General features: G+C 35.8%; 3 protein-coding genes and 1 long non-coding RNA gene across 4 annotated transcripts; 1 reads left to right on the plus strand and 3 right to left on the minus strand.

Moving 5' to 3' along the window:
- Window positions 1-706: 706 nt before the first annotated feature.
- Window positions 707-3,378, minus strand: LOC112292406 (phosphatidylinositol/phosphatidylcholine transfer protein SFH1). Its single transcript, XM_024540843.3, has 3 exons — window positions 2,365-3,378; window positions 1,962-2,228; window positions 707-1,640 (listed from the first exon to the last, which is right to left on the minus strand). Exons 1-3 carry the CDS (start codon window positions 2,653-2,655, stop codon window positions 1,278-1,280), a joined length of 921 nt encoding a protein of 306 aa, XP_024396611.1. The 5' UTR covers window positions 2,656-3,378; the 3' UTR covers window positions 707-1,277.
- Window positions 3,379-4,518: 1,140 nt separating this feature from the next.
- LOC112292407 (uncharacterized) lies at window positions 4,519-7,079 on the minus strand. Its single transcript, XM_024540844.3, has 6 exons — window positions 6,677-7,079; window positions 6,220-6,315; window positions 5,921-5,961; window positions 5,631-5,748; window positions 5,385-5,465; window positions 4,519-5,041 (listed from the first exon to the last, which is right to left on the minus strand). Exons 1-6 carry the CDS (start codon window positions 7,052-7,054, stop codon window positions 4,991-4,993), a joined length of 765 nt encoding a protein of 254 aa, XP_024396612.1. The 5' UTR covers window positions 7,055-7,079; the 3' UTR covers window positions 4,519-4,990.
- A 3,515-nt stretch (window positions 7,080-10,594) lies between these two features.
- LOC112292404 (uncharacterized) lies at window positions 10,595-13,552 on the minus strand. Its single transcript, XM_024540842.3, has 4 exons — window positions 13,385-13,552; window positions 12,817-13,005; window positions 12,559-12,634; window positions 10,595-12,306 (listed from the first exon to the last, which is right to left on the minus strand). Exons 1-4 carry the CDS (start codon window positions 13,400-13,402, stop codon window positions 11,339-11,341), a joined length of 1,251 nt encoding a protein of 416 aa, XP_024396610.1. The 5' UTR covers window positions 13,403-13,552; the 3' UTR covers window positions 10,595-11,338.
- Window positions 13,553-15,080: 1,528 nt separating this feature from the next.
- LOC149987729 (uncharacterized) lies at window positions 15,081-15,639 on the plus strand. Its single transcript, XR_016506655.1, has 2 exons — window positions 15,081-15,220; window positions 15,473-15,639. It is a non-coding gene; the product is annotated as an uncharacterized LOC149987729 (long non-coding RNA).
- Window positions 15,640-25,945: the final 10,306 nt, after the last annotated feature.

Below are 25,945 nucleotides of genomic sequence, written 5' to 3' on the forward strand. Positions count from 1 at the left end.
TTGCAAGTTTATGTACTTTTTATTATAATTGATCATAAATATGTTGTATTATTCACTGTGTAATTGATGTGAAATAATCATAGTAATCATAATTTAAAACAAAATAAAGTTTTTATGTTTGAATTACTAAATGCTAATAATCTCAACTTATTTGCTGATGATGGAGCATCATATCAGGTTACAATAAGTTCATATTTAAAATCTTAATAACAATGGTTTACTGGAAGTAATTGACATTGTTCGTTCAAACATGCTGAAAGCCTTTCGAATACGAAAAAAAGGCATAAACATCCAATTCCAATTCTGGTGGATATTTAATTGTCTTTGCGTACAGAAAAATACATTGATGTGTGTTGAATTATAGAATTGTAAAATGCGTTCACTACAGCAGAATTAGCTAAATTGATTCAATCTTATTATTACTCAACTTAAGAATACCCTTAGAAAAAACCATGAAAAAAATCAAACATATAAATAAACTCGTGGGATTTATCTGAAACCACTGAAGCTAACTGTGGGTACATGCACATGGTTTTCAGATAGTTTTTACAAGAATATAAAAATTTCTAACATTCTCCTCTGCACAGGTTGATTTGCACCTTGCTTAACACGATTTGCTGCCAAAAAACAAAACCTAATTCAAGTCATGCATATCCTACACAAGAAATGGGTTACGCAACAAATTAACACTAGATTTAACACGAACTTCGCAATCAAAAACCTGAATTTCCCTTGAACTAGCTTTTCAAAGAGGTTTCCTTGCATGTCTGGTATTGTGCAGGACAGATACATTGCTGATGAGCAACGGCAGAATCACATAAACAAACTCTACACCACAATTGCCGATTATGCTTGAAAGTCCACTTCCGAGAGTTTACTTACACTAACAGAGCATTAAAAAAGTAAGTATATACCTCTGCAATTTGAAATCAGGAAATGAGACTTGACCCTCCTCAAAGTCCTATATAACACTCTAAGAATGGCTGTCTAGAGCACATACCAGAACCGCTTATGATCTATAGAAAAAAGGACCCGGAGAGGACTGCCCTCTTGTCCACTTGCTCCTCAAGGGATATCTGCGCTATGAGGCCATGCAGAAATGCTTTGAATAGTAGAAGTGAACCTGAGTAAAATATAATGATTCTGGAGAGGTACGCCGTTCTACAATCACGAACAAGCTCGACTGCATCCACAGAGACTCAGCATCACTTCGAGGAACTGAAATCACGCCATGGCTGGAGCAGTAGAGCAGGTTTGAACAGATCCAAGACGGATCACTACTCATCGGCATTGCAGGGTTCATCATACAGAGCGTCTGAACAATTGGGGGCTTCGTTCCAAGGGCCAGCGTCTGAGTTCTCGCATCCGCCGAGACAGTTGCAGGAGCCTCCTAAAAACTCAGGGAGGTTCTCGCAGTCCACCAGCTCAAGCAGCCTCGAGGAGAAGTGCCCACCGTGGAGTTCAATCTTTTTCTGGGTCCGCTTGTCCAGCCATGGCTTAATCACGGCCCACATTGCCTTGAACGCAGTTGGAGCGTTGACGATGAACATCTTCCCCAAACACTCTGGGTAGTAGTCCTGATCCACCTTGGTGATTTTTTGAATGAAGTGCCGCACCTGCTTGCTCATGTGCTTCATGTTCTGCAATTGCATAACATTGCATCACATTGCACAGTTTGAATCTCTACTTCGAAACTAACTGCAAAGACTGGAGAAGCGAACGAAGGCACATGAAGAGGCGTACAAGCTGCATGAGCAGGCAGCCTAGTTGGACCTGTTTATGCAGCTTGTATGCGTAGGATGGATCTTATCCATGTTAGGTGCCGTCCAATTTGAGACGAATAGTACGTGGTTGAGAGGACATGTACTCAAAAACTGGGATAATGACTGGGCTACGAAGTCAAATAATTAAACATAGACATCATAAGTGTGAATCGGAAGGAAGACACTGGAGGACCATACCACTCCTTTCAGATCCAAAATCGCAAGTGACTGGGAAACACAAGTGCCAGCCTTCTCAGAGCACGCCGGGAACTTCGAATTTAGCAGAACCTCCCATTCTTTCACGTGGTACAGCAACATGCGGTCCATAGTTGTAAGCTTGAGTAGTTCGTCCACATTCAACTGGCCTAATCTTTCAATGTACACCGGCCGGCCGAGCTTATCCGTCTTGTGGTGGAAATGTGGATATAGGTCTCGTACAGCTTTTCTTTCTGGAAATTCGAACGTCTGCGTTTACAAAAACTTTGTGTTTTAATGTCGGGATCCGGGACGCAAACGCCGGAACTGAAGCGTGAATTCACTTACGAAGATCCTCAGTGTAGGCTAAGCTAGCTCTACAAAAATGTATTATAAGCATCCATACCTCTCGGATGGTATCAGCACCAATTTCTGCTCTCCACTCCAGCATAACCTCAAACATTGCCTTCGCTTTGGGGATATCGAACCCACGGGCACGCAAGAATCGTAACAATGTGTGATCATCATCTCGCTTCCTCAGAAGACCTTGCTCTGACAGTATTTCTCGGAACTTTGTGAGTGTATCATGCTGTGACTGTGTCAAGCCACCTGACGCCTCATTCATTCTGTTCTCCTCTTCATTGGAAATATCTCCACTCATTTGCTTGAGTTTGCAGTGGCACAGATCGTGCAACATCTCGCAAGGAAAGAAAAATAACAAATACAGTGCACAAGGCAACTGACGAACACCTGATCCTGAAGTAGGGCTTCACAACAATAAATGCAAGTGGACTCCAACAGACCTTCGCACAAGGAATCTACGCCCTAGAGTTGCAACTTCCATTCATCACAGCATCACTGTGATGAACAAACTCCCACGCTCACACTGAACCAACAGTGTCGGAACAAAAAACTAAAATAAATCAGGCACTAGTATCCTCAACTGTTTCTCAGGCCCTGAATCCTCAAGGTACTCCCCAAAATCATCCTCTAAAGGAACAGTCCAAGAGCTTCTCCCAGAGGAAACACTGAACCCAGTTACACAAGCTTGAAGGCTTTCTCTCTATCCCACCCACGTCCGCTACTTAGCTCACCACGCTCATCAAACACTTCTCCCAGCTACTGACACAGCACCGCAGTATAGAAGGCAATGCGAGGGGAAAAGCCCAAAACTGCAACCCAAAAGGTTTCTTCCAGCTCCGAGGTGGCAGCAATACGCTACCCCTCGCGCAAGACCCACACTCATCGCTCTCAAATTCCTTGCGCGCAATGCAATGCAGCCCCGGTGGTGAATTCCACCCGACGAGAGTGATCGGTCTCGATGCCGCACGAGGCCACCTGCTGCAGGTATCCCTGCAAAGCTCCCTCCCTCTCGTTCTCGCTCTGAAGGGAGAGACCGTGTGCGTGGGTGAATCGTCGCCGCGACGCTGGCGATGGGGATGGATCCCCGAGCCCTTAAACGGAGATCGAGATCGAGGGATCGAAACAAACGCGTCGCGGGGGGCTGGGCGTGGCTTCCGAGGCCGCTGTGGAGAGTGAGAGGGACCACGGCGATATACACTGCTGCTGCTGGAGTCTTGGGAATTGCTCTCGATTTTCTGGAGGCGGTTACCGGTGCCCAAGTCTAGGTGCCTTTTAAAACGGGAAGTGAGGCCGCGGATTTCGGAGACCAAGGAAGTGTATGTTCTTCGAGTCGTCGTACACACTGTACCCTGTCCTCGCTCACCCACCTGGTGAGGTGGATCTGAGACTCTATTGCAACTCCACGTGTCTCTCTATTATAATGGGTTTATAAAAATAAAAAAATGAATAATAGAATAAGAAGAACGATTGGCTAACATTTCCATAAGAAAATGTGCTAGTTTTCGTAGTCAAGGTCCAAAATTTTATTGTGAATGTTTTTCACAAAAAAAACATATCAAAACTAAATCAAAATAAATATGAAATACATCTAGTTTATCTTTCATAGAATAAAACCCATCTTATACTGCAGGAGTTTGTTGCAAAAATAAAGTTTTGATTTAAATTTTGATTAAAAAAAATACTAATCACAAACAATAGAATATTACAATCACTTTGGTATGATCTTTGATGTTTAGAGAGATAAGTGTAAATAAGACATAGTAAATAAACTTAAGACTTTACGTGATTAGCCTCACTCAAGATGCTTTTGTTTGAGTCATGCACAAATGCTATTATCATTGAAACGGAAGTGCTCGTCTATTGATTGCTAAAGTGAATTTAGAAAATAAAACGAATAAAAGTCGTGTATTACTTTTCTAGTCGAAAAAATACTGCATTTCGTCAGCGGCCATATGTAAATTTACTAAAAATCGTAAATAGGTCTGAGTTGGTCATCATAATTGTAGTAACAATGTTATTTTTTTCCTTAGATCAATGCATGCCTTTATATCGATATCAGAAAACTTTGTCTAAATAAATCTAATAACACGTGTTTTTGAACAATCTTTGCAACAACAACAACAACAAAAAAAAAAAAAAAAAAAAAAATGTCTGCATCTGATTTGTAGCTGTCGTGTGTCGGTTTCACACCGGACTCTGAGTGCAATTTTGATTTGATGTAAAATTCCAAAAACTCTTACAAGAGTGCGAATGAAGAGCGTCGAAACGACGGAGTAATAGCTTACATACAAAAGAGAATTTTAAAAACTATGAGCTCAACTCACCTATGTTGAACCTTCGGGTGCGTGTGCACAGCTACTTCTATGTCACAAAAAGCTCAGAATTTGCTGATTGTTGATCTTGATCACACAAGCCATGGAACAGGAGGTCAGCACTTCATACCTACTAACTGCTTCAATTCCTTGAGTACATGTTTCGGTTGAGCTTTGTAGCCTCTATTTACAACCATGTCCCTTCGATGACCCGTACACTTTTCCTAAGGTCGAATGTATTTCTTCGTACAAGAGAAGTAATGGAGGGGTGTCAAATGGGTCCCTAAGACAAGTTTCAGGTTGATTGTCATAAAATGGAAAAATAATGGCACCCTGGTGATTTTGGGGAGGAATGTACTATTGTTTCGATAGCTGGCCCTCTAGATCAGCTCTTCGTCTGTGTAGTTCCTGAGGAAATTTCAAGAAGACGAACATAAGAACAATAGAACATTTACTGCATATTTAACGGAGTTTCGTTCATGTAGCACAATAACCGAACCTCTACGACAGCAAAAACTGTGATTGTAAAACTTTGGTCTGATATCTCATGGTGCATGGTAGGTTAGATTTAATGAAATAGAACCAATTTCTCACAATGAACCGAGACGAGAAATTCATAAGTCTCAAACCTCTAATTCCGTCATCAAAGTTGGTTTCCTTTAACATACCTAACAGGCCCTCACACAATAAAAAGAATACAGTAGCAAGTGTTGAATTCTTCTCACTAATAGTAGGGAAGAATTGGCTGCACCTCGAGATCTTTCTGAGCTTTTTTACGCCAATTCTGTCTCTTAAGATGGTTCCGCTTGATGCTGCCCAAACACAGAAATCCCTGCAATGGCGTCCAAGGTTTGTTAACAAGGCAACTTTTCAGCATTACAATAGCCAACCACAAGAATATGAAATTCCTTATTAGCTTACAAAACATGCGTCTTTACATTTTTCAGGTTACCAAATCAGAGCGCGAACATGGGAAATAGGATTCCAAGGCACTCACAGCTACAGTGTAAACAATCCCACAGCCGAACAGCCACCAGCTAGCTAATTCGTGAAGCAAGCTCTCGGCACCGGTCTCTCCACTTGATCTTTTCAACACTCTCGTCAGAGCTGCGACACTGGACACTCGTAGAACTTGTCAGATGCACCAAAATAACACAACGTACCAACAACTATCACTATCGTTGTCATTGTTAAACACGTAGCAATTCATAACTTCATCCCAAACATAATTTTAACTACACTAAAGAGTTCTCTAAAACAGGAAACATGCACAATTTCAGCACTTACAGGATCTGGAGAAGCCCGCGACCTATCCAAAACTCCAACATCTGCAGGAAAGAACGCCTTGTATAAGATTTCCTAAACATCTCGCTAAACAATGCACTCCATGCATTGATTGGGGTTTTCTATTTATACAAGACATACGAGTATGATCATCACCAAGTTAATCACCTCTGAACACTACAATTAAGAAAACATTTCCTTTCTTGGTGAACCAAATTGCCCAGGTTTCAGAACAGAAAATGCGTGCAACATGATTCAATTGTCGACATTTCGAATGCAAAGAAAAACCGCTAAACACGCACCTTCCAGAAATTGAAGAGGGCCTCCCACTCGGTCTCGGCCAGTATAACTAAAATGGCGATGGCTATCGTGTAGCAACGTAGGATGCCAACAAAAACCTACAACACAGGATGATTGTCCATCAAGGTATACAAAAGCAGATTACATACAAACAACACTACGAACCCGGCAAAGATTCGAGACGACTATAATTTCATATACATTCAGAGAGCCAAGGCATTCTGAAACAAAAATTGCACATGATAAGGTTACATTATTCTGTGCGCAAAACTTAAAAACTAATTCAGGAACTCTGGTTCGATTATTGCCCTTCGCTATAGTGAGTGGCTCTACTCTAATCTAGATGATTGTAGGCCAAGACCGTGATTGTAGGTTTAGGGTTTTTAGAAGAGGCATGAGAATCGGACGGATATTAAGAAAAAAAATAGAATCACGAAGAAATGAGACTGGAGGACATACACTGACGCGGTAGTCGAAGCCGCGGTAATCGAACGACCGGAAAAGAGAGATAGCATTAACGAGCAAACACAACAAGGCACCGACGGCAGTAACGATGCTCAGAATTCGGCACACATACAGCAAGGGGTCTCCTTCCGGGGGCAAAGGCTCCAGCACGGGAGGCGGCAGCGGCGGAATCTGCCCTTCAATCGCCTGATTGCTGCCATAACGCTGACTCGGGTCACCCAACAGAGGCGCTTCTAAGTCCACATGATCGTGAGCAGGGGGAGCCGAAGGAACTGCGGGCTCTGCTGGTTCTACGGGCTCGACGGAGCTCCCGTGACCCTTCTCGTTATTCCTTTCCCTCAAATCCTCAAACAAATCCACAGACTCACCCATCCTTTAATCCCTCCTTCCAGCTTCAACTCACAATTTCCCCTCCCTCCGAATAAAAACCCACACTTTCAACCTCTTCACAAACACTCCCACTACGTCGAATCAATCAATTCGGGTTCCGCGGACGACGCGTCGATCTCCGCAACGCAGGAACCTGGCTCTCGACAACCCACCCACCAACCCAAGACTAACAGCGTGGTTCCGAGCAGATGTGGCATCACACATACACGCTACGGCACGAAAGCGTTCACATGAGCACCGAAATCAAACCCGCGCACAAACACAGTTCACTAATATATTATGTGGCACGCAACAAATTACCGATGGGGGTGCGAACAGGTTAAACAACGAAACAAACACTCAAAGATTGCCTTCCAGATGGCAGGCTCCGTGTCGCACCAGGTGGCGATCTCGGCACAATCGGGGCGAGCCAGGGATCAGCAAATTCCTGCCAAACTTGGATGGATAGATGGATGGATGGATGGATGACGGAAACAATTGGAAGAGGATAAAATGTGGGCCGCCCTCCCTCGGAATCGAATCGACTCAATCCCATTCATTCCTTCCTTTCTTCGCTGCGACGATGCGACGTCGACGTTGTTGCGGGGGGGGGACGATGCGGATGCGTCGCGTCGCTGCTGCTTCTGCTTCTTCTTCTTCTTCTTCTGCTTCGACGTAGTAGTAGTAGTGTCTCTCTAGCTCTCTCTCTTTCCCCTTAAATCTCTTTCCCCTTAAATGAATTTCTTCGATGTCCCAAGTAGTGGTAGTAGTGCTGCTGATTGGGTTTATTTATTAGTATGCTTTGTTTGTTTGCTTGTGTGTGTGTGGGATGCTGAATTCCCTTCTTTCTTTCTTCTGCTTCTTGGGTTTTGTTGTATTTTGTGGCTCTTTTCCAGAAGAAAACGTGGTGTGACATTTTCATGGGAGATCTATCAAATGCAATAAACGCCCCCACTTTTCCCATCGTCACATGGTCTGAGATCTCTCTCTCTCTATCTCTCTCTCTCTCTTGCAGTTTTTGGTTTTTTTTTCTTCTATATATAAACAAGAATCATGTTAATAAAATCATGTTCAAGATTGTTACAGACATTGTTGTGATTTTATGTTTTTGTTGTTAGAGAAGGTCCATTAGCACATAATTTCTATTGTTTTTAGAAGGAAGTAGATAGTTTGTTCCCATTGAAAACAATACAAAAAATGTTTTTGGTAAGAATTGATGTAATTATTATTTTGCATTCATATAAAATTACTTGTTGGATTGTGTGGATGATAGTTAAAGACTTTTGTGCAAAGCAAAACAAATTAAATATACCATTTTCTCAATGACATAAGATTTTGTTTCTTAGTTTGTTTTTTTTGTGTGTTTTTAAAATATTTTTGGTTTTAAGTTGTATCAAATATTCTAAAACAAGATTAATAAATGATTTTTCTTTAACTATCATATTTAAAATATAATACATGATTACAAAGAAAAAAATTATATAGTTAAATAGTTTATAAAATATAATTGTATTAAAAAATTATATATTTTTTATTTATTAAATAAAGTAGTTGATAATTTTGTAAACAATAATAGATACTTGTGTATTTTTATCATGTAGTTAATTAACAAAAAAGCTCTACTTTATATAAATCTTAATCAAATTCAAACTTTAAAGATTGCATTACTAAATAATATAATATGATTTGAATTACACACTCTATAGTTGCCATTATTTGAACTTTTAGATATTTCTATCGTGATTAAAAACACACACACACACACACACACACACACATATATATATATATATATATATATATATTATAATTTTATAAATTTCTTTTATGAAGAGTTTTTTAAGTATTAAAATTTATATGTATCCTTGGCATCTTTAGATTATACTTAGGAACTTTAACATTAGAAGGTTTTTTTTATTTTTATTTTTATTTTTTTTAAAAATTATTTTAACTATAATAATAAAATAAAAGATATACACAAGTTCTTAGCCAAAGTTGTAGTTTTATGGTTTGATATAACCTCAAATTTATCAAAGTATTACAAATTTACATATAAAATTGTAAAAAAATACTAAACAAGTTTTGCAATTCAAATATCAAAGGTTTATTAGGTCAATCATGTTTAAAACATAAATTTAATTTATTTAAATTAATAATATTAAAAAATTAAATTATTTACTTTATTTTTTAAAAATTAATGAATTAATTTAAAATTTTAGTATAAAAGAATTATTCAATTATAATAAATTTACTATTTTTAGTTACAGTCTTACATATATATATATATATATATATATATATTAAAAATAGAAAATTATTTCAATTTAAAATTTAAAATACCTGTTTTTATACAACTATTTAGATGTGTATCATCAAACAAAGGACATGCGACTAAATTAGATTATTATAATAATTATTATTATTTTAAGTTCCATATAAGTGCTTTTGAAGCTTTGTCAATTACAATCTCCACATTTGTTGCAAGTATTAGGTTGTCCTTTACTCTTGGTTACTTTAAAAGATGCAATCTATCCTTATAATCAAAATCCTACTTTGATTTGGTAGAAGTACTAAGATACGGATCAAAGAAATAATTAAGTCTAAATGATATTTTTCTAGATGAAATTATCAAAATTTTAGGATTTAAGAACTCAATTTGAGTATAATTGGTACATTGTAGTTTTTTCTTTTATTTGATTTAAAAACATTGATATATATATTTTGCTTCCTAAGCTTTGTTAAAATATTTTAAATGATTGAAAGTAGATTTATTGTCTACAATTACAATTTAATCTTGCCAATTTTTTAAGACTTCAATTGGATAGAACCATATCTACAAAGATAAGATTTTATTTTCACATTAAGTCAAGAAAATTGAAATAGCTTACAACCTAAGTTTCCAAATTGATCAAAAAAAGCATGAATATGGATTACAATGATTTTAGATCTTGAAAATATACATTATTTTGTACTTTATTCAAATTTTTGAAGATAAACTAATAGATACAATTTTTGTTTTCTACACTTTCAAAATATATTCCTATCAAAATATCCTTACTAATATCATTCACTTCTACAATGGCCATTTATCTACATATTGACAACCTTCTAAAATTTCTACTAATTTGAAAATTTTATTAAATTTTTTAATACTCTCAATGCAATTATTATACAAGAATATACAATTTTATTTGTAAATTTCACTACATATACATATATTCTTTAAAACTATATTTTGTGTTTCAATAATAAAACATATTTGTATGTTTCTTGACTATGCTCTAATACTATATTATAAACTAATTTACATTAATAATTTGATTAATAATATTGCTCCCAATACAAGACACTCCATCCTATTAGAATTGAAGTGCAACAACAACAATATTATAGATACATTAGCTATAACAAATCTTTCTAGCACACAGTAATTGCATAAATAATCCTCTCCCTTATGGAAAAAAAAAAAAAGGGGGGGAAGAAGAAAATCTAGCTCAAAAACGTGTAATAAAATTCTAGCCTTAATCAGTAGAAGCCAAGAAGTAGAGAATTGAAACATCGAGCATCAATTAATTGCCACATGATCTTCTCAATCACCAATCCAAGTAAAAGGTGTTTATAAAATGGAATGAAGAAGCTGGCTACTCGGAGGCACTTCTCTCTGCACTTCGAAGGCTCAAATTTAGCACTGCTCAACTCGGAATAGAGAATCTCTATCCTTGAGGCAAGTGTTCAGACACCACTACAAAAGAATATTTTTTGAAAAAATAAAATTAAATGAAATAAAACTGCATCTGTGATGGTTTCTCTTTGATCCCAGTTCCTGTCGAAAAATAAAAATAAAAATAAAAACAAACAAACAAACAGCACGTGAACTGCATTCGCATCGGTGCACCTCAACGTGAGTTTCCACGAGCAGAATCCATCTTCATTGAATCCACTTCACCCGGCATTCAGTATAAACGCAGCAACGCTCACACACAGCAGCGTGCTTTCTAACACATGCTGGAATGAATTGAGTGTCAAAGTTATGCCTTTCCATAACCATCACGAGAAGCACCCGGTCCATATATACATACACAGTGCTTTCAAATCACGCAACACTTGCAGAAACCAACACAAGCTAAGCCACACTCACCCCACCGACTCCAGTGCAGAGGCCTACCACATCTCTTCATGGCACACATGCCCTCTAATCACAGACTATCGGCATCACAGAGGACGGGGGGGAGGGGGGACCTCGTGATGATCGTGTGACGATCTCCTGCACAAAACCAGAACTGTGACTCAGTATTGAATGCTCTTCATGTAATTTGGGTTGGTGATAGGCTGATTGTTGGAGTCGTGGGTGCGGAAGTTGGCAGGGTAGGATTGGCTGGGTCTGTAATCGCTGTAATAGTTGTCCTTGGGCTGATATCCACTCTCAGGTTCGTAGTAGCTCCCTCCTCCATATGAGCTCCGAGGGTCCAATCCTCCGTATGAACTCCGAGGATCCATTCCCCCGTATGAGCCCTGGGGATCATATGAACCTCGAGGGTCCGTGTAAATTCCTCTGGGATTCATCAAAGATTGAAATCCTCCGTAATCGTAGCTGCGGGGATGGAATACTACGGGGTATTCTGGTTCCTTGTTGTTTTGATTGTTGTTGCCGCTGCCTCCTCCTCCTCCTCCTCCTCCTCCACCTTTACCCTTTCCTTCACCAGCAGCGGCAGCACCCCCAGCAGTGCCCCCTCCACCTCCACCTGTACCCCCACCTTCATTCTTATTCTGATTGTTGTTGCCTCCTCCGCCGCCACTGCCTACATTAGCCTTAGCCTTCCCTTCACCACCGCCCTTATCTCCACCTTCTTTATTCTTGTTCTGATCGTTGTTATTGCCACCAGCTCCACCTCCTTTACCTTTAGCCTTCCCTTCACCACCTTCACCTCCTTTGCCATTGCTCTGTTGATTGTTGCCACCCCCGTCTTCACCCTTTTTCTTGCCACCTTCTCCCTTGTTGCCACCTTTCTCTCCATCACCCCCTTTCTCTGCCTTTCCTTGCTTCTGTCCCTTCTCTGATCCTTTATCACCACCCTTCTCTGCTTTCCCACCTTTGCCACCGCCACTACCACCAGGCTCTTTCTTTGTTTCTACAGTCCAGTTGGACGCCTTCTTGTCAACATTCTTCTTAAATTTCTTCAACAAAGCTGCGGGATCGACATACCCAACCACAGTGACTTTGCTGTTGCCACGGTCGATGCTCACGGATTGCACACCTGCACCATGTAAAACTATTTCCCTAGTGAGCGCAAGTAGAACCTTCAAACAGAGATCACGATGTCTTCTAATAAAATAGACTAACCCACTGAGTCTGAGACAAGACTCGCGACTGTTAGCTCCATGTAAACACTAACAAAATAGACTTCGATCAGTTTCACAACAAAGTGCACTTCAAGGTTATGGTGCGTGTTGCTTGTACCAACAGTAGGAAGAGAGATATTCGAGGTAAAGAAAGAAAGAAAACTTGCCAGAGGCGTATTGAGCTTCTTCCATAACTTTCTCCTCACACTTCGGGCAGCACATCTTCACTCTGAACTCATGTTTCTACAGCCAAGCAAAGCACCAACGATTCCGCCAAAATATGGCAAGAACGGAGTGACGGTGAATTCACAATGTTTCGAAGAAAATAAAGCCGCCGAAATGCTTCACAAACCATCCACAAAACAAATCATCCTCTCTGTGTCATTAGACCAAATCTAAAGGTAGACGCGAGTTGTATTACTTACAGGCACTGCAGGTGCCTTGGGTTTATTGTCTTTCAGCTCGACTTTGTTGCTGTCATTTTTCTCACCACCACCTCCTCCTTTCGCACCTCCTTCACCACCACCTCCACCTCCGCCACCTCCTTTCCCTTTCTTTACCTTCCCATCATCATTCTCGGCGATCCATTCAGGATCATTTTTCTTGTTCATAACCTGATCGAATCGTTCTAAAAGTCAATTAAAACTGGAACCAAAGCATATATATATATATATATATATATATGCATTCACACAGAGCACTCACTATGCTATCGTCTCGAGCTAAAATATAAACTCATCTTACCGTCCAAAATGAAAAGAAAAAAAAAACAAAGCGGGAAGTTCTCTTTCAAAACGAAGCACATTCAGACAAAAGAAATTTTGATCCCTCATTGTGTCCAAGACCACACTAAGATTCGAAGCTTCAACTTACTGCAAAAGGTCCCTTGTCCATGGAGAGACTGAGACAGCGGCGCATTACACACAAAACCGAAAACAGAATCAAATCCGCAACATCAACAAATGTCCAAATATGTCATGGTTGACAACATACCTCGTTCATGGAGGCCATCTCAAAACAAACAAGTCCACGCCCGCAAGGATCTGAACCCCCGTTTGCTTCCCACCGCGACCCAAACCTACAACAACTTCACCGCCTCACCAGGAACAACATCCCTTAGCGATTGATGACTCCCCTTCGCGAACCCACCGGGCTTATAAGCTTATTTATTATCAACGAAACAGCCACAACTGGAAGTCGCAAGGAATCCGAATACGATGGTCAGGTGTGACAGGGTTTGAGATATGGACTTTGCTTGCTTACTTACGACGACAGTGCACAGCACAGCGGGGCACAAGACAAGGACAGAGAGAGGATTGTTGCGAAGAAGCCACCACCACCCGGGATTGTTCCGAAAGTGGGGTGCCGCCGACGGGGCCGCGTGAGGGGCCGCGTGGGGCTAACTTGGCATTCTCAATAAAAACTAACCCATAACCCAGAACCCACACAAAAATGCAAAAAAATGTTAAAAAAAAAAAAGAAAGAAAAAAAGACGCACACAAACACACACACGGTTACAAGGATACCAACACAAGCAGTTGAGAAAAGGTTTTTTTTTTTTTTTTTTTTTTTTTTTTTTTTTATATTATTTTTATTGATTTTTTTCATTTGCATTTGCAGCAAGGAGCCTCTTCGCAATGTAAGAATCCGTGGCCACTTTCGAGGAAGAGGCGAAGAGAGGGAGCCTGATCTCTGCTTCTTCTTCTTCTTCTGCTTCACTGCGGAGAGTCAAACGTGACGCCCTGTTGGACGGGCCACAGTCTTCTCATCCGCGTGTTCCTTCTTCATCTAGACTTTCGCAGCAAGGTTCGGTACACACACACACACACTGACACACACCCAACTCATCACACCACAGTTGCTCTATTCTTCCACTGACTACTACACCACTACTACGACTACGACTACTACACCCCTTCAAAATGTTATCACTGACTAAATGAAATGAAACGAAACCTCGTTGACGAAGGTTCCTTCCTTCCTGACAGACAGACACACAGAATTGGCGATGACACACTTTCAGGAAGAAAGGAACGGAAGCAACAAACGAACGAACGAACTTACTAACGAATAATTATTTATTTATTAATTTATTTATTTTGTTCTAGTATTTTGTTTTGTTTTGTTTGTTTTTTTTTTTTTTTTTTGGTTGGCATGGCTGGCTAACTGAGGTGGGGATGATGATGAGATTGAGAGTGAGGGTAGTGGTCCTGATTATGGTAACCCACCTCCCTACAAAGCTCAATGGTGGTGGTGGTGATGGTTGTGAGTGAATCAGTCAACTAGAAAACAAATACGCCTCTCGCTGCAAATTGGCACCTACTCTGATTGCGATTGCAGCGTGGCCAGTACGTTAATACGGTTATTTCGGTCCTTCCAGATTTGGCTGCTAATTCAGTTTTAGTTTTTAGTTTTTTAGTTTTTTTAGTGTTTTTTTTTTTTTTTTTTTTTTTTTTTTCCACTGGTGCACCATCGCTTGGATCAGTACTCTGTCTGTCTTCTCTCTCTTTCTTTTTATATGAGTGCGTAAGAGAAAAGGAAATCGTGATGTTGAATGCAACGTTGTCAGTCTCTCCTGGATGGGTGTGTGTGTATGTTTTATGTTTTTTATACAGAAATAAGGCCTTCGATGGATCCTTCGTCTTGTCGGATGAATCTGTGTTGTTGCCATTCTTGCAAAACATTCGATAGGATTGATGCTACCCGATCCGTTTCCTTTGACTTGCTTCACAGCGTTTGGTATCCTTCTTCTTCTTCTGCTTCACCATTGATTGATTGATTTTATAGCGGCCTTATTTGCTTCTCGCCAGTCACATTTCAAATCATTCAGTAAGGATGAATCTTACTATCATAATTTCACCGGATAAAACTTATTATTACAATTAATTAATTAAGACCTTTTATTTATATATATATATATATATATATATATATTCTAATAGACGATCGAAAAAGGCCACCGAGGCTTGCTGCGCTGCAAAATTATTGTTGCGAAAATTCATTACCTACGAGAGACTTACTTCAGACTACTGTATACACACACACACAATACTCACATCCTATTCAACGTTTCCTGTGAAGGCAATTCCGATTATCTTATCTTAAATGAAGAAAGATTATCAAGAACAGCAAAATGTGATGTGGTACCCATCTGGATGAGAAACAAAGTGTATGAATCCGCATGATAGGTTGGATCAATTCTTTGCATTTATTTATTTATTTGTTGTTTTTATTGGCTTTAATTTTATCCATCTTACAACCATTAGGTCTTGATTGACTGACCCAAGTTGAAGATTCATATTGATTCTTAACATGTTGGAGAGAATGTTGGAGGAGAGCAAACATGGAAGAATCCATTTTTTATGTTTTTTTTTTGCATTTCCTTTGCTTACTTAAATAGCCTCTTTTTGCTGAGAATGTTTGGAGACACAAGAGTAGCTCAAAATAATGTGCACACACACATAAGAGAGTGTGTAGAATGAGAGAGAGCTTTTTATCAATGAATTAATGTAGTTGTCTCTTGTATACAAAGAAAATGGAAGAAAATAAATAGTTTCTCCTTACTACATTCCAAAAATTGTAGCTACAATATTTATTGTAAACTTTAGTAAATATTATGGAGAGCAACAACTATATTTAATGCTCTCAACACTCCTCTTTGTTGTCAAATTTAGTATATTCTTACTTGAGAATGTATCAGGTACCTAGTTGTGGAAGATAAGTAATAATGCAAGAAAAATTTTACCAAGTCTAATAGAGCATTAAATAAGCTTCAAGTAATTCTTAATAATCCAATCAAACTTTAACTTATTAAAATAAATTTAAAAGAAGTCACAAAATAAATATAAAGAATCCTAAAGAAATATTAAAAGTAAAAATCTTTATATAATCCTAATTGAAACCCTAATTAAATTTTAATCAAATCCTAGGTCAAACCTAATAAAATCCTAATGAAATCTCAAATCTTGGACAAATCCTAGACAAGTTCTAAATCAAATCCTGATCAAATCTTAATTCCAACCAAATTCTAGACCAAATCTTAAATCAAATCCTGAACCAAACTCTTATCAAATCTTAGATCTTAAACAAACTCTTAACAAATCTTATAGCAAAATGGAACCTCAACAATTGATGATCAAATTATTGATATCAACTCAAAATTTGTACACTTCTTAATGTCTTGGTTAGAAACAAGCATAAAAAAGATGAAATCAATTGCACATATCAATTGAAAGAAATGCAAGATAATCCAATCAAATATTGAGCAGTCTCCTACTCCAACTTAAATACCAAACTTCTTATGCCAATATCTTCTTCTTGAATAATTAAATTTCTTTCAAATCTCACTTAAACATTAGAAATCAAGTCTAGTATCTATATGAAAAAATTTCACTTCAATCCAATTGATAGATTGCTCACAATCTAAAAAATATTCAGTGACCTTCAAACTCCAATTTTTGAGACTTCAACCTATAAAGTCCTTTATATACTTCAATCTAATCATTTGATTGACCTCAAAATTTGCATACAAATTTATAACTAGCAGATCAACACATTGCCTAAATTTTATTTGTACACAGACCATAAAACTCAAGAAACCCTCAAATTTGTAAATATATTATTATTTTTTAAACTCTAATTCCACCAAGAATATTACTAACTTTAAAAATCTTTGAAAATTTCAATATTAATTCAATTGACACAAAATCAATGCCTAAAAATATTTTCTCAAGTTTTCTTTCAAATTCTATTCTTTAATCTACTAAAGAATCTTAGATTTATTATAGGTTTTGTGCCTCAAGGTTTGATTTCAATGAAGGCTGAGAACTTGTCCTCTTTGGATATTAATTCTTGGATTCTTGAAGTAAATTTTGCTAAAATCTATTCTTAATTCTCTCTTATACATACCTATATTATTTAATTTTTTAATCTACTTTGTTTTGCCTTATTTATGGCCATACAAAGTAAATAGAAGTCTATTTTATAAAAGAATAGCATTAGCACTTTTTAATTTTACTATCTTTTTGACTATTATCTATATTTTTAAGATAATTTTTTATAATATTTTAAAATAAAATATTCTATAATATAATATTTTTTTTCTTTCTTTCATTCATTAACCATATTACATCATGAGATTGCTCGTCATAATATTTGTATAACATAAAATATGCATAGAATTATGATCTATACTTTTCTATAAACTTGCAAGATAAACAACATCTGCCTCATTAAAACCTTATGTAAGAAAACCATATTGTATTCAAGGACAAAACCATAGATGAAAGAAATAGAGTACAACATCATTTTTCTTAATTATTTAAAAAACACATCAATTTTTTTGCTCAAAAAAACCAAGTCACCGCATGCCAATGCCATTAGTAAGTTAGAAATGGTTATACAAAGGGAGAACTTTGGTGAAGAGATCAATAAGGTTATTTGCATATTCAATTTTTTTGAACTTAAATATTTGATTAGTAACCAAATCATGCATATAATTAAAATACTTTGGATCAATATTCTTTGTCATGTTACCTTTAATGAAACCAACTTACATTTGTGCAATACAAGAGCAATTTTTTTGATACAAGATAGTTGGAAAAACACCATATAAAATTCCATAGGTTGTTTGAATGATTTTATCAATTAATTGCAATAAAATATATTTCTAAGATGCTTTACATAAAGTAATAATTTTTGCATAGTTGGATGAAGTTACAATTATAATTTGTTTCACTGATTTCCATGATATTGCAGCTCTATGTATTGAAAATACATAACTTAGTTGAGATTTAGCTATTGCAATATCAAATTTATATCTTGTATTATAATATCCAATCAATTTTGGATCTGCAAATTGTATGTAGTATGATCTCAAGTCTTTAGTGCCTTTTAAATAACATAATAAATATTTAATGTCATTTCAATGTTATAGTACTTGACATATATTGTATCTTGCAAGAATACTAATTATAAATATAATATCTAATCTTGTAGATGTGGCTAAATATAAAAGTGCTCTAACCACTACAAAGTATAGATACTGATCTTGTAATATTTCCTCTTCCTCTTTGTATGGACAATATGGATCATCACTATTGTGACTATATCCAACCATTGGTTTTAATAATAGATAAGCATCAATCATATTGAATCTCTACAAGGTTCATCTAATATACGTTAATTGATAGAAAAAAATGCCACCATGTGTGACATGCATAATTTGAAGACTAATACAGAAAGTTATTTTTTCTAGCATTTTCATCTCAAACTCATGGATAAGTAGGTTAGTAGTTGCAATGCATTCAGATCTAATATCTACTAGGTTAAGAATATCAACATATACAACAATGATCACAAAACTAATTTTATTTCATATGATAAACAAACAAGGAATTAATGGATCACTTACAAACTTATTTGTAATTAAATAATCTCAAAGATATTGATACTATATACATCTAAATTATTTTAGACCATACAAGGCCTTGTGTAATTTAATACCCTAATATTGTTTTAGAAGAGATCCATTTGGAATTCATGTTTTCAAATAAGATAGAATTTTTATGTAAATATTTGCATCAACAAAACCATATAGATACATAATTATCACATCCATGAGACACATCTTAAGGATAGCATGAATTACTATTCTGATAATATATCGAAATGTAATTGAATCCATGATTTGAAAATATGTGGATTCATAATCAATACCAAACCATTGAATAAATCCTTAGGCAAAAAAACAAGCTTTATCGTAGATTATTTATTCCTTAGCATTTTCTTGTATATCAATACCATCTTATATTCCATAGAGTAAGATGTAAAAATATCTATAATTCAACCAATGACTTTCTTCTTACACAAAGAGGCATATTCTTCCTTGATAGCAATTTTTTTATTTTAATCAATTAGAGCAATGCATTGTTTCCTTGATGGTTTGAGATTTAGAATCCTCTTTCTTGTAAAAAAGAGCTTCTACAATCATGCATGCAAATAATTCATCTATTGTAATAGATGGTCTATCCTAAATATTATTTGTAGTATAATATAAAACAAATAATTCTATACTTAATTTAGTTTTATTTCTTCTAATTTCAAGATTTTCTATTGCATGAAGTAAAGATATAATTTATATGGACATCATTAATTAATGGTCCCATAGGTTTAATAGGAACTTTTACAAAATAATACTGGAATCAATAAATGTTATGGCCTTCTTCTTTTGTGGTTTATTTGGTCTATGAATCCTTTTAGTTTTTGATGTTATAACTGAAAGTATATTAATTAATGATATTGCAATCTAAGTAGGTGCATTTTTAGCCTCATTAATGGAAACTCTTATAATTTGAGATACATCATTGAAGCCATCAAATATTTTATTTGTGATCCAGCTTAGATACAAAATCTTGGCAACTTTAATTTTAGCCAAAGATGTTCTAAGATTAGGATTTATTATAAACATTTTTAGTCTTCAAAATATAAATATTCTATTTTTTATTGATTATATAATTTTTTTTAAGAATTAAAAATTTATTTTCTTCAAAATAGAAATTTTAAAAACATGCACATAATAATGTATCTGTTTATGGATCAACAATATGAATTATACTTGGTGAATCAAAACCAACATATATGCCCTCTTGTCGATGAGCTCTAACGGTATGCCATTGAGGTTTTGATATTGGAATCTAAGTATAGCAATCAAATATCCATAAGTGAGATATATTAAGAATATGACTTAAAATGAGTTCTTGTGGTATAATAATTTTAAAAAAAGAAAGACAAATGCATATTAATGCTATAGCATGTAAAATTACATGATTTCACATAAATATAGAAAAATTTTCTTGAAGAAGGAGTGGTTGAGTAATGAGTTGTATAGACTTTATAAATGACTTTGCAAGTCTATTTTGAATATATTCATATAAAATATAATATGTCAACTCAATTCTTGTTATAATACAATAGTTTTAAAAAGACTTTGATGCAAATTCTTTTTTATTATTTATATGCAATATTTTGATAGGATAATTAGGAAAAATTACTCAAAAACAAATAAGCATAATTATAAGATTAGCAAACAACATATTTAGATTCATAATAATGAAACATGTGATTGTATGCCTAATGCATCAATAAAGATGAAAAAACAACGAAATAGTTTAAATATTGGATTGATAGGACCAAAAATATTACCATACAAGCTTTCAAGCATTAGTGGTAACTCTTAAAGGAGTATCCAAATCGCACAATTGTCTTACCTTGCTTACATATATCACATAATTCCATAGCATTTGTATCTGCAAGTCTTAAACTATATCCAGTTATACTTAAAATTATCTTCTTAAATAACATAGATCTTGGATGTTTCAATCATCTATGCCAAAGACAAATGCAAGTCTTTCTAATAGATGATGCAAAATTAAATATAATGGAGGTCAAATTGCAATCCAATATAAACCATTTGTTACAGTAAAGTCTTTTTTTAACAACTTTATAGTTGTATGTAAGAACTAAAACTTCCTGCCTATTTAGAATGGCAATTTAGATGTGATAACTATTGACATGCACATCTTGGTAGGTAATTAGACTTTGAGGTATTGATAGGTGCAAACATTGTATGTTTACATTTAATGATGGAGTTTGCATGCAACTTTTCTATCATTGTTTTCTCTTGGAAACGAAATGCATTTGTTCTAGCCATAGTGATCAAATTTTTAGTTTACTAAGTTAAAGATTTTTCAATAAAAAATTATCTATCCCACATGATAGTATGTGTTGTTGCAAAATTAATGAGTACATCATTTGATTCATCATTAGAAGTTTTATTATTTATATAAGCTTCTAAATTATCAACACTAATTAAATCCATGGTATGAACCTCACAAGCCTCAGCTCAAAGTTTCTTATTTTTTTGGAATATTTTAATAAAATATTTTGAAGTACGGCATGCATGTACTAAATATCCAATCATCCTACATTTATGGCAAGAATGCATCTCTAATTATTTTTTTCATTGTGATTAGTAGTATAATACTTATTCTTTTTATACAGGCAAAAATAATCATAACCATAACTGCCTTGGTACTTATGAACATCTTTGCTATATTTATATAATTTTTTCTTAGACTTTAAAATATTAAGTATATAAAATTTTCGAACCATGGTTCCAATAGAACAAGCTTCTATATTACACAAGAGTAGCTCATTTTGTTTCTCCACAAGAAGTAGATAGGACATGACATCAAGATGACTCTAAAATTCTATGCTCTTATATTGATGTGTAAATATAGCAAATGTAATAGGAAATATAGAGAGAATTTTTTCAATCATTTCTTCTTCACAGATGCTTCATCAACACAATTGTAATTGTGAGACAATACAATATATTTTACACTTAAAAGTATTTAAATTTAGAAAATCCAAGACATGTAAATATATCCAATCATGATGTGCATACAAAAGAAAAATGATCTTTTAATGATTAAACCTAGAATAAGATTCTTCTAAAGCTTGGTTGAATCTTCCATTTTCGCATATTGATGTTGTAATATAAGTATAAGGTGATGAAAAAAAAAATACTTTCCAATATATAGTAAGAAAAATAAAAGTACTTATTATAGGAAATTCTTCAAATAAAATTACTTCTAAGATTTTTTTTGTAAATAAATTTGATTTTGTTATTTTTTTTATAATAAATAATTATTTCCATCAATAATTAATCATAGTATCATGAATTTAGAATACTGACTGGAAATCTAAATAAGAAGCTCAAGAAGAATCTGCAAGAACTAGATTAATCAGATGAGTACAAGAACAATACTAAAAAGATGAGTTAGAGCTCCAAAAGATGTGTTGTTGAGAGTGAGGATCCTCTCAGTCTCGGCTCCTATATATATTACAAGCTAGGAAGCTTCTCAAGTAGCTTCCACAAACTAGGAAGCTTTTCAAGCAGCTTCTACGAGTTAAGAAGCTTCTCAAGCAGCTTCCATAAGCTAAGAAGCTTGAAAATTTGTTGCATAGTGTCTGTAATATACTCAAATTATTTTTTGCGCAATACGTAGTTCATTGGTCCTTGTAACCAACGATAGTATCTTATGCCTTCAATTTCCGACCAAGAATAAACTTCCGTGTCTTCATTAAGAAAATGCCCTGCAAACACTCCTTCGAGAAGATCACCGTAGGCAAGTTTTACCTCAAACACAATCACTAGCAACATGTTACTAGGTATCTTCCGTTGTCTTCATGGTATAGGCAGTTCTTCATCTCGGAGTCGTCTTCTTGAGATACTTGGTTGAGAAGACATGATTGGTATGGTATCTATCTCTTGGCTATCCATATCAGACCGAAAAATATAAGCATTAAACATAGAAGAATGGGCTCAGGTTACAGATTTTTAGTCTCTAACTATGTCTTTTAGAGGTTCCTTCTCTCCCTTCTTTGTAAAGTCGAGGATTAAGAGACTTCAAGGAGAAAGAACTTTACTAAAAAAACTTTCATCGAAAGGGCTTAGGTTTCTAAGGATAGCATCGATGAAACACATGTACCTTTTGCGATGCATTGATAAGATTTTTCGATGATTCCCATGTGCGCTCATTGATATCATAGCTGCTCCAATGCACTAGGTACTCCAATTTCTTCCACTCATGGTATGAATCTAGTACCTTTTCTACCTCATAATCCTCGTGGTTCTCAATTTCAATACTAGGTGGTGGACATTGTACTCTTTCAGGAAAAGATGACTCTCGATAAGGCTCCAACAAAAAAACATGAAAGACTAGGTGTACCTTCATAGCAGCCGGTAACCCTAGTCGATACGCCTCTAGATTGATTTGCTTTTAGATGATAAATGGTCCCGATCTCCAGTAGTCCAACTTATCACATGGTCGCTTGGTTTTGATATTCCGTTGAAGCAGCTATACTTAATCTCCAATTTTGAAAGTAGATACCTAATTTCAAAATTTATTTGCGGACGCTTTGTAAATTTCTTGGGCAGTTTGTAATTGAAGCTTCAATGTAGTTTGAAGCTCCGATAGTTATTTCATAAATCCTTCAGCTATCGGGTTATTATTAGTTAACAGACTTAATAAATCAAGCTTCGGATGATACCCATAGTTGAAAAAGAATGGTATTTTTTAAGTCGATGCATGAAGAGTGTTGTTATATACAAACTTAGCTAACGATAGATATGTAGTTCAATCATCTTGCTAATAATTGATGTTGCATCGTAAATACTGCTCCAAATTTTGATTCATCTGTTTTGTTTGGCCGTGAGTTTGAGGATAGAAAGGCGAAGAAAGCTTGATATCCACCTTCAATATCTCAAAGAAAGATGTCTAAAACTTTGATACGAATTGGGTTCCTCGATCTGACACAATATCATCTGATAAACCATGATATCGATACACACTATCAAGGAAGAGCCTTGTTGTGTCTTTGCTTGACGATGTTTTCTTACAAGGGACAAAGTATGCCATCTTTGTAAGCCAATCTACCACAACAAAGATGTTGTCAAATGAATTTGATGGCGGTTGGTCCATAATGAAGTCCATGGAAAGTGAAGACCATGGCCGACGTAGAATAAGCAATGGTTGAAGAAGATCATAAGGATGATGTCGAGGGTTCTTAGATCTTCAACAAATGTCACAAGAGAGGACAAAATCCTTGACATCCTTCCACATTTGGGGCCTCCAAAAATCTCGAGAAATAAGTTTTAAGGTCTTATTGAATCCAAAATGTATCGCAGTTGAAAAGTCATGTCGAGATTGGAAAATTTGGAGTCATGCTAGTCCCTTTGGAATATACAACTGTTCCTCAAAGTATAAAAGATCTCCTTCCACCTTAAACTTATCATTATTGATACGTTGCATGATATTGAGGACTATAGAATCTCCAATAGTCGCAGTATATACTTGATTGTGGAAGTCAACATCAATTGACACTATAGCAGAGCAAAGCTTGAATTGTTTTGACTTCAACAATGTTAGACACTATTGATTAAATGCTACTTCTCCAACCTTTGGCGCTAGATACGATCTCTTTGATAATACATCGGATAGTCTTTGTTGTTTCTTAGACCGATAAGTAATAAGAAAGTCAAACCTAGATAGTAACATATTCCATCGAGCTTGACAACAATGCAGAATTTGAGCCGACATGAAGTACTCCAAATTCTTGTGATCCATGTATACGGTCACCAGATGCACAACTCCTTCGAGAAAGTGGCACCATTCTTGCAAAGAATCTACTATCGCAAGAAGTTCTTTATTGTGGATCTTATACTTGATCTTGGTAGTAGAAAACTTTCGAGAGTAGAACGCAACCGGATGAAGCTTCTCATCTGCACCTATCTGCAAAAATACAGCTTCCATAGTAAAATTTGAAGCATTGGTCTCTAAATAGAAGGCCTTTACAAAGTCCGGATGCACCAAGATTGAAGCCATAGTAAATGCCGTCTTAAGTTCTTGAAATGCTTTTCCGCTAGAGGTTTCCATTCAAGCTTGTCTTTATATGTTAACTGAGTGAGCGGAACAGCAACTTAAGAATAATTCTTAATGAAGATTGGATAGAAGTTAGCAAAGGCAAGAAAGCATTGTACATCTCTAATCGTCTTTGGAACTTCCCATGATACAATTGCTTCTACCTTCTTAGGATCCATCTTCAAACCTTCCGTAGTTGCAATGAATCCCAAAAATTCCATCTCACTTTGGTTAAACAAACACTTCTCCAACTTGGTGTAAAGTCCTCTCTTGTAGAGTTTTTCAAGGACTAGATGAACATGTTTCTCATGCTCTTCTCTGTTCTTGGAAAATATTAGAATATCACCTAGATAGATGACAACAAAATCATCAAGGTGCTCTCGAAAGATATCATTTATCATGTGTTGAAAGACCATTGGAGCATTGATAAGATCAAAAGACATGACATTATATTCAAAATGGCCATACCTTGTACGAAAAGTTGTCTTCTATTTGTCTCCTTCTTTGATTCGCACGAGGTTATAAGCTCTCCTTAGATCAATCTTTATAAAGATTCTTGCACATCCAAGTTGCTCTAGAAGACCTGATATCAAAGATAATGGATAACAATTCTTCTTTGTCACCTTGTTGAGACCTCGATAATCCATACACATCTGTAGCAAGCCATCTTTCTTCTTTATAAATAAGATTGGTGCCCTAGTTGGCGACTTCAAATGGCAAATGAAGTTCTTGGCTAGATTCTTGTCAATGTACTTTCGCAACTCCGCTAACTCCATTTGTGATAAATTATAGATTGGGCCAAAAGGTGGTTGTACTCCTTTCTGCAAGTCTATGGCACAATCATATGGTCAATGCTCCGATAGCATGTTGACATTCTTCTTTTGAAACACGTTTTTAAAATCCTTATATTGCTTCGATATACTTGCTATCAAAATCTTTTCTCCGCTAATTGGAGTCGCGTAAATGACAAACGATGTGCCTTCCTTGGACGATGATACAAACGCTCTTGCTCCAATAAATAAGGATTTTTTTATTCGGGATCTTCTAACATGCTTACTCTTGGAATATT

This window comes from Physcomitrium patens, chromosome 15, assembly GCF_059467195.1.
Source record: "Physcomitrium patens ecotype Gransden chromosome 15, ASM5946719v1, whole genome shotgun sequence".
Taxonomy (NCBI): domain Eukaryota; kingdom Viridiplantae; phylum Streptophyta; class Bryopsida; order Funariales; family Funariaceae; genus Physcomitrium; species Physcomitrium patens.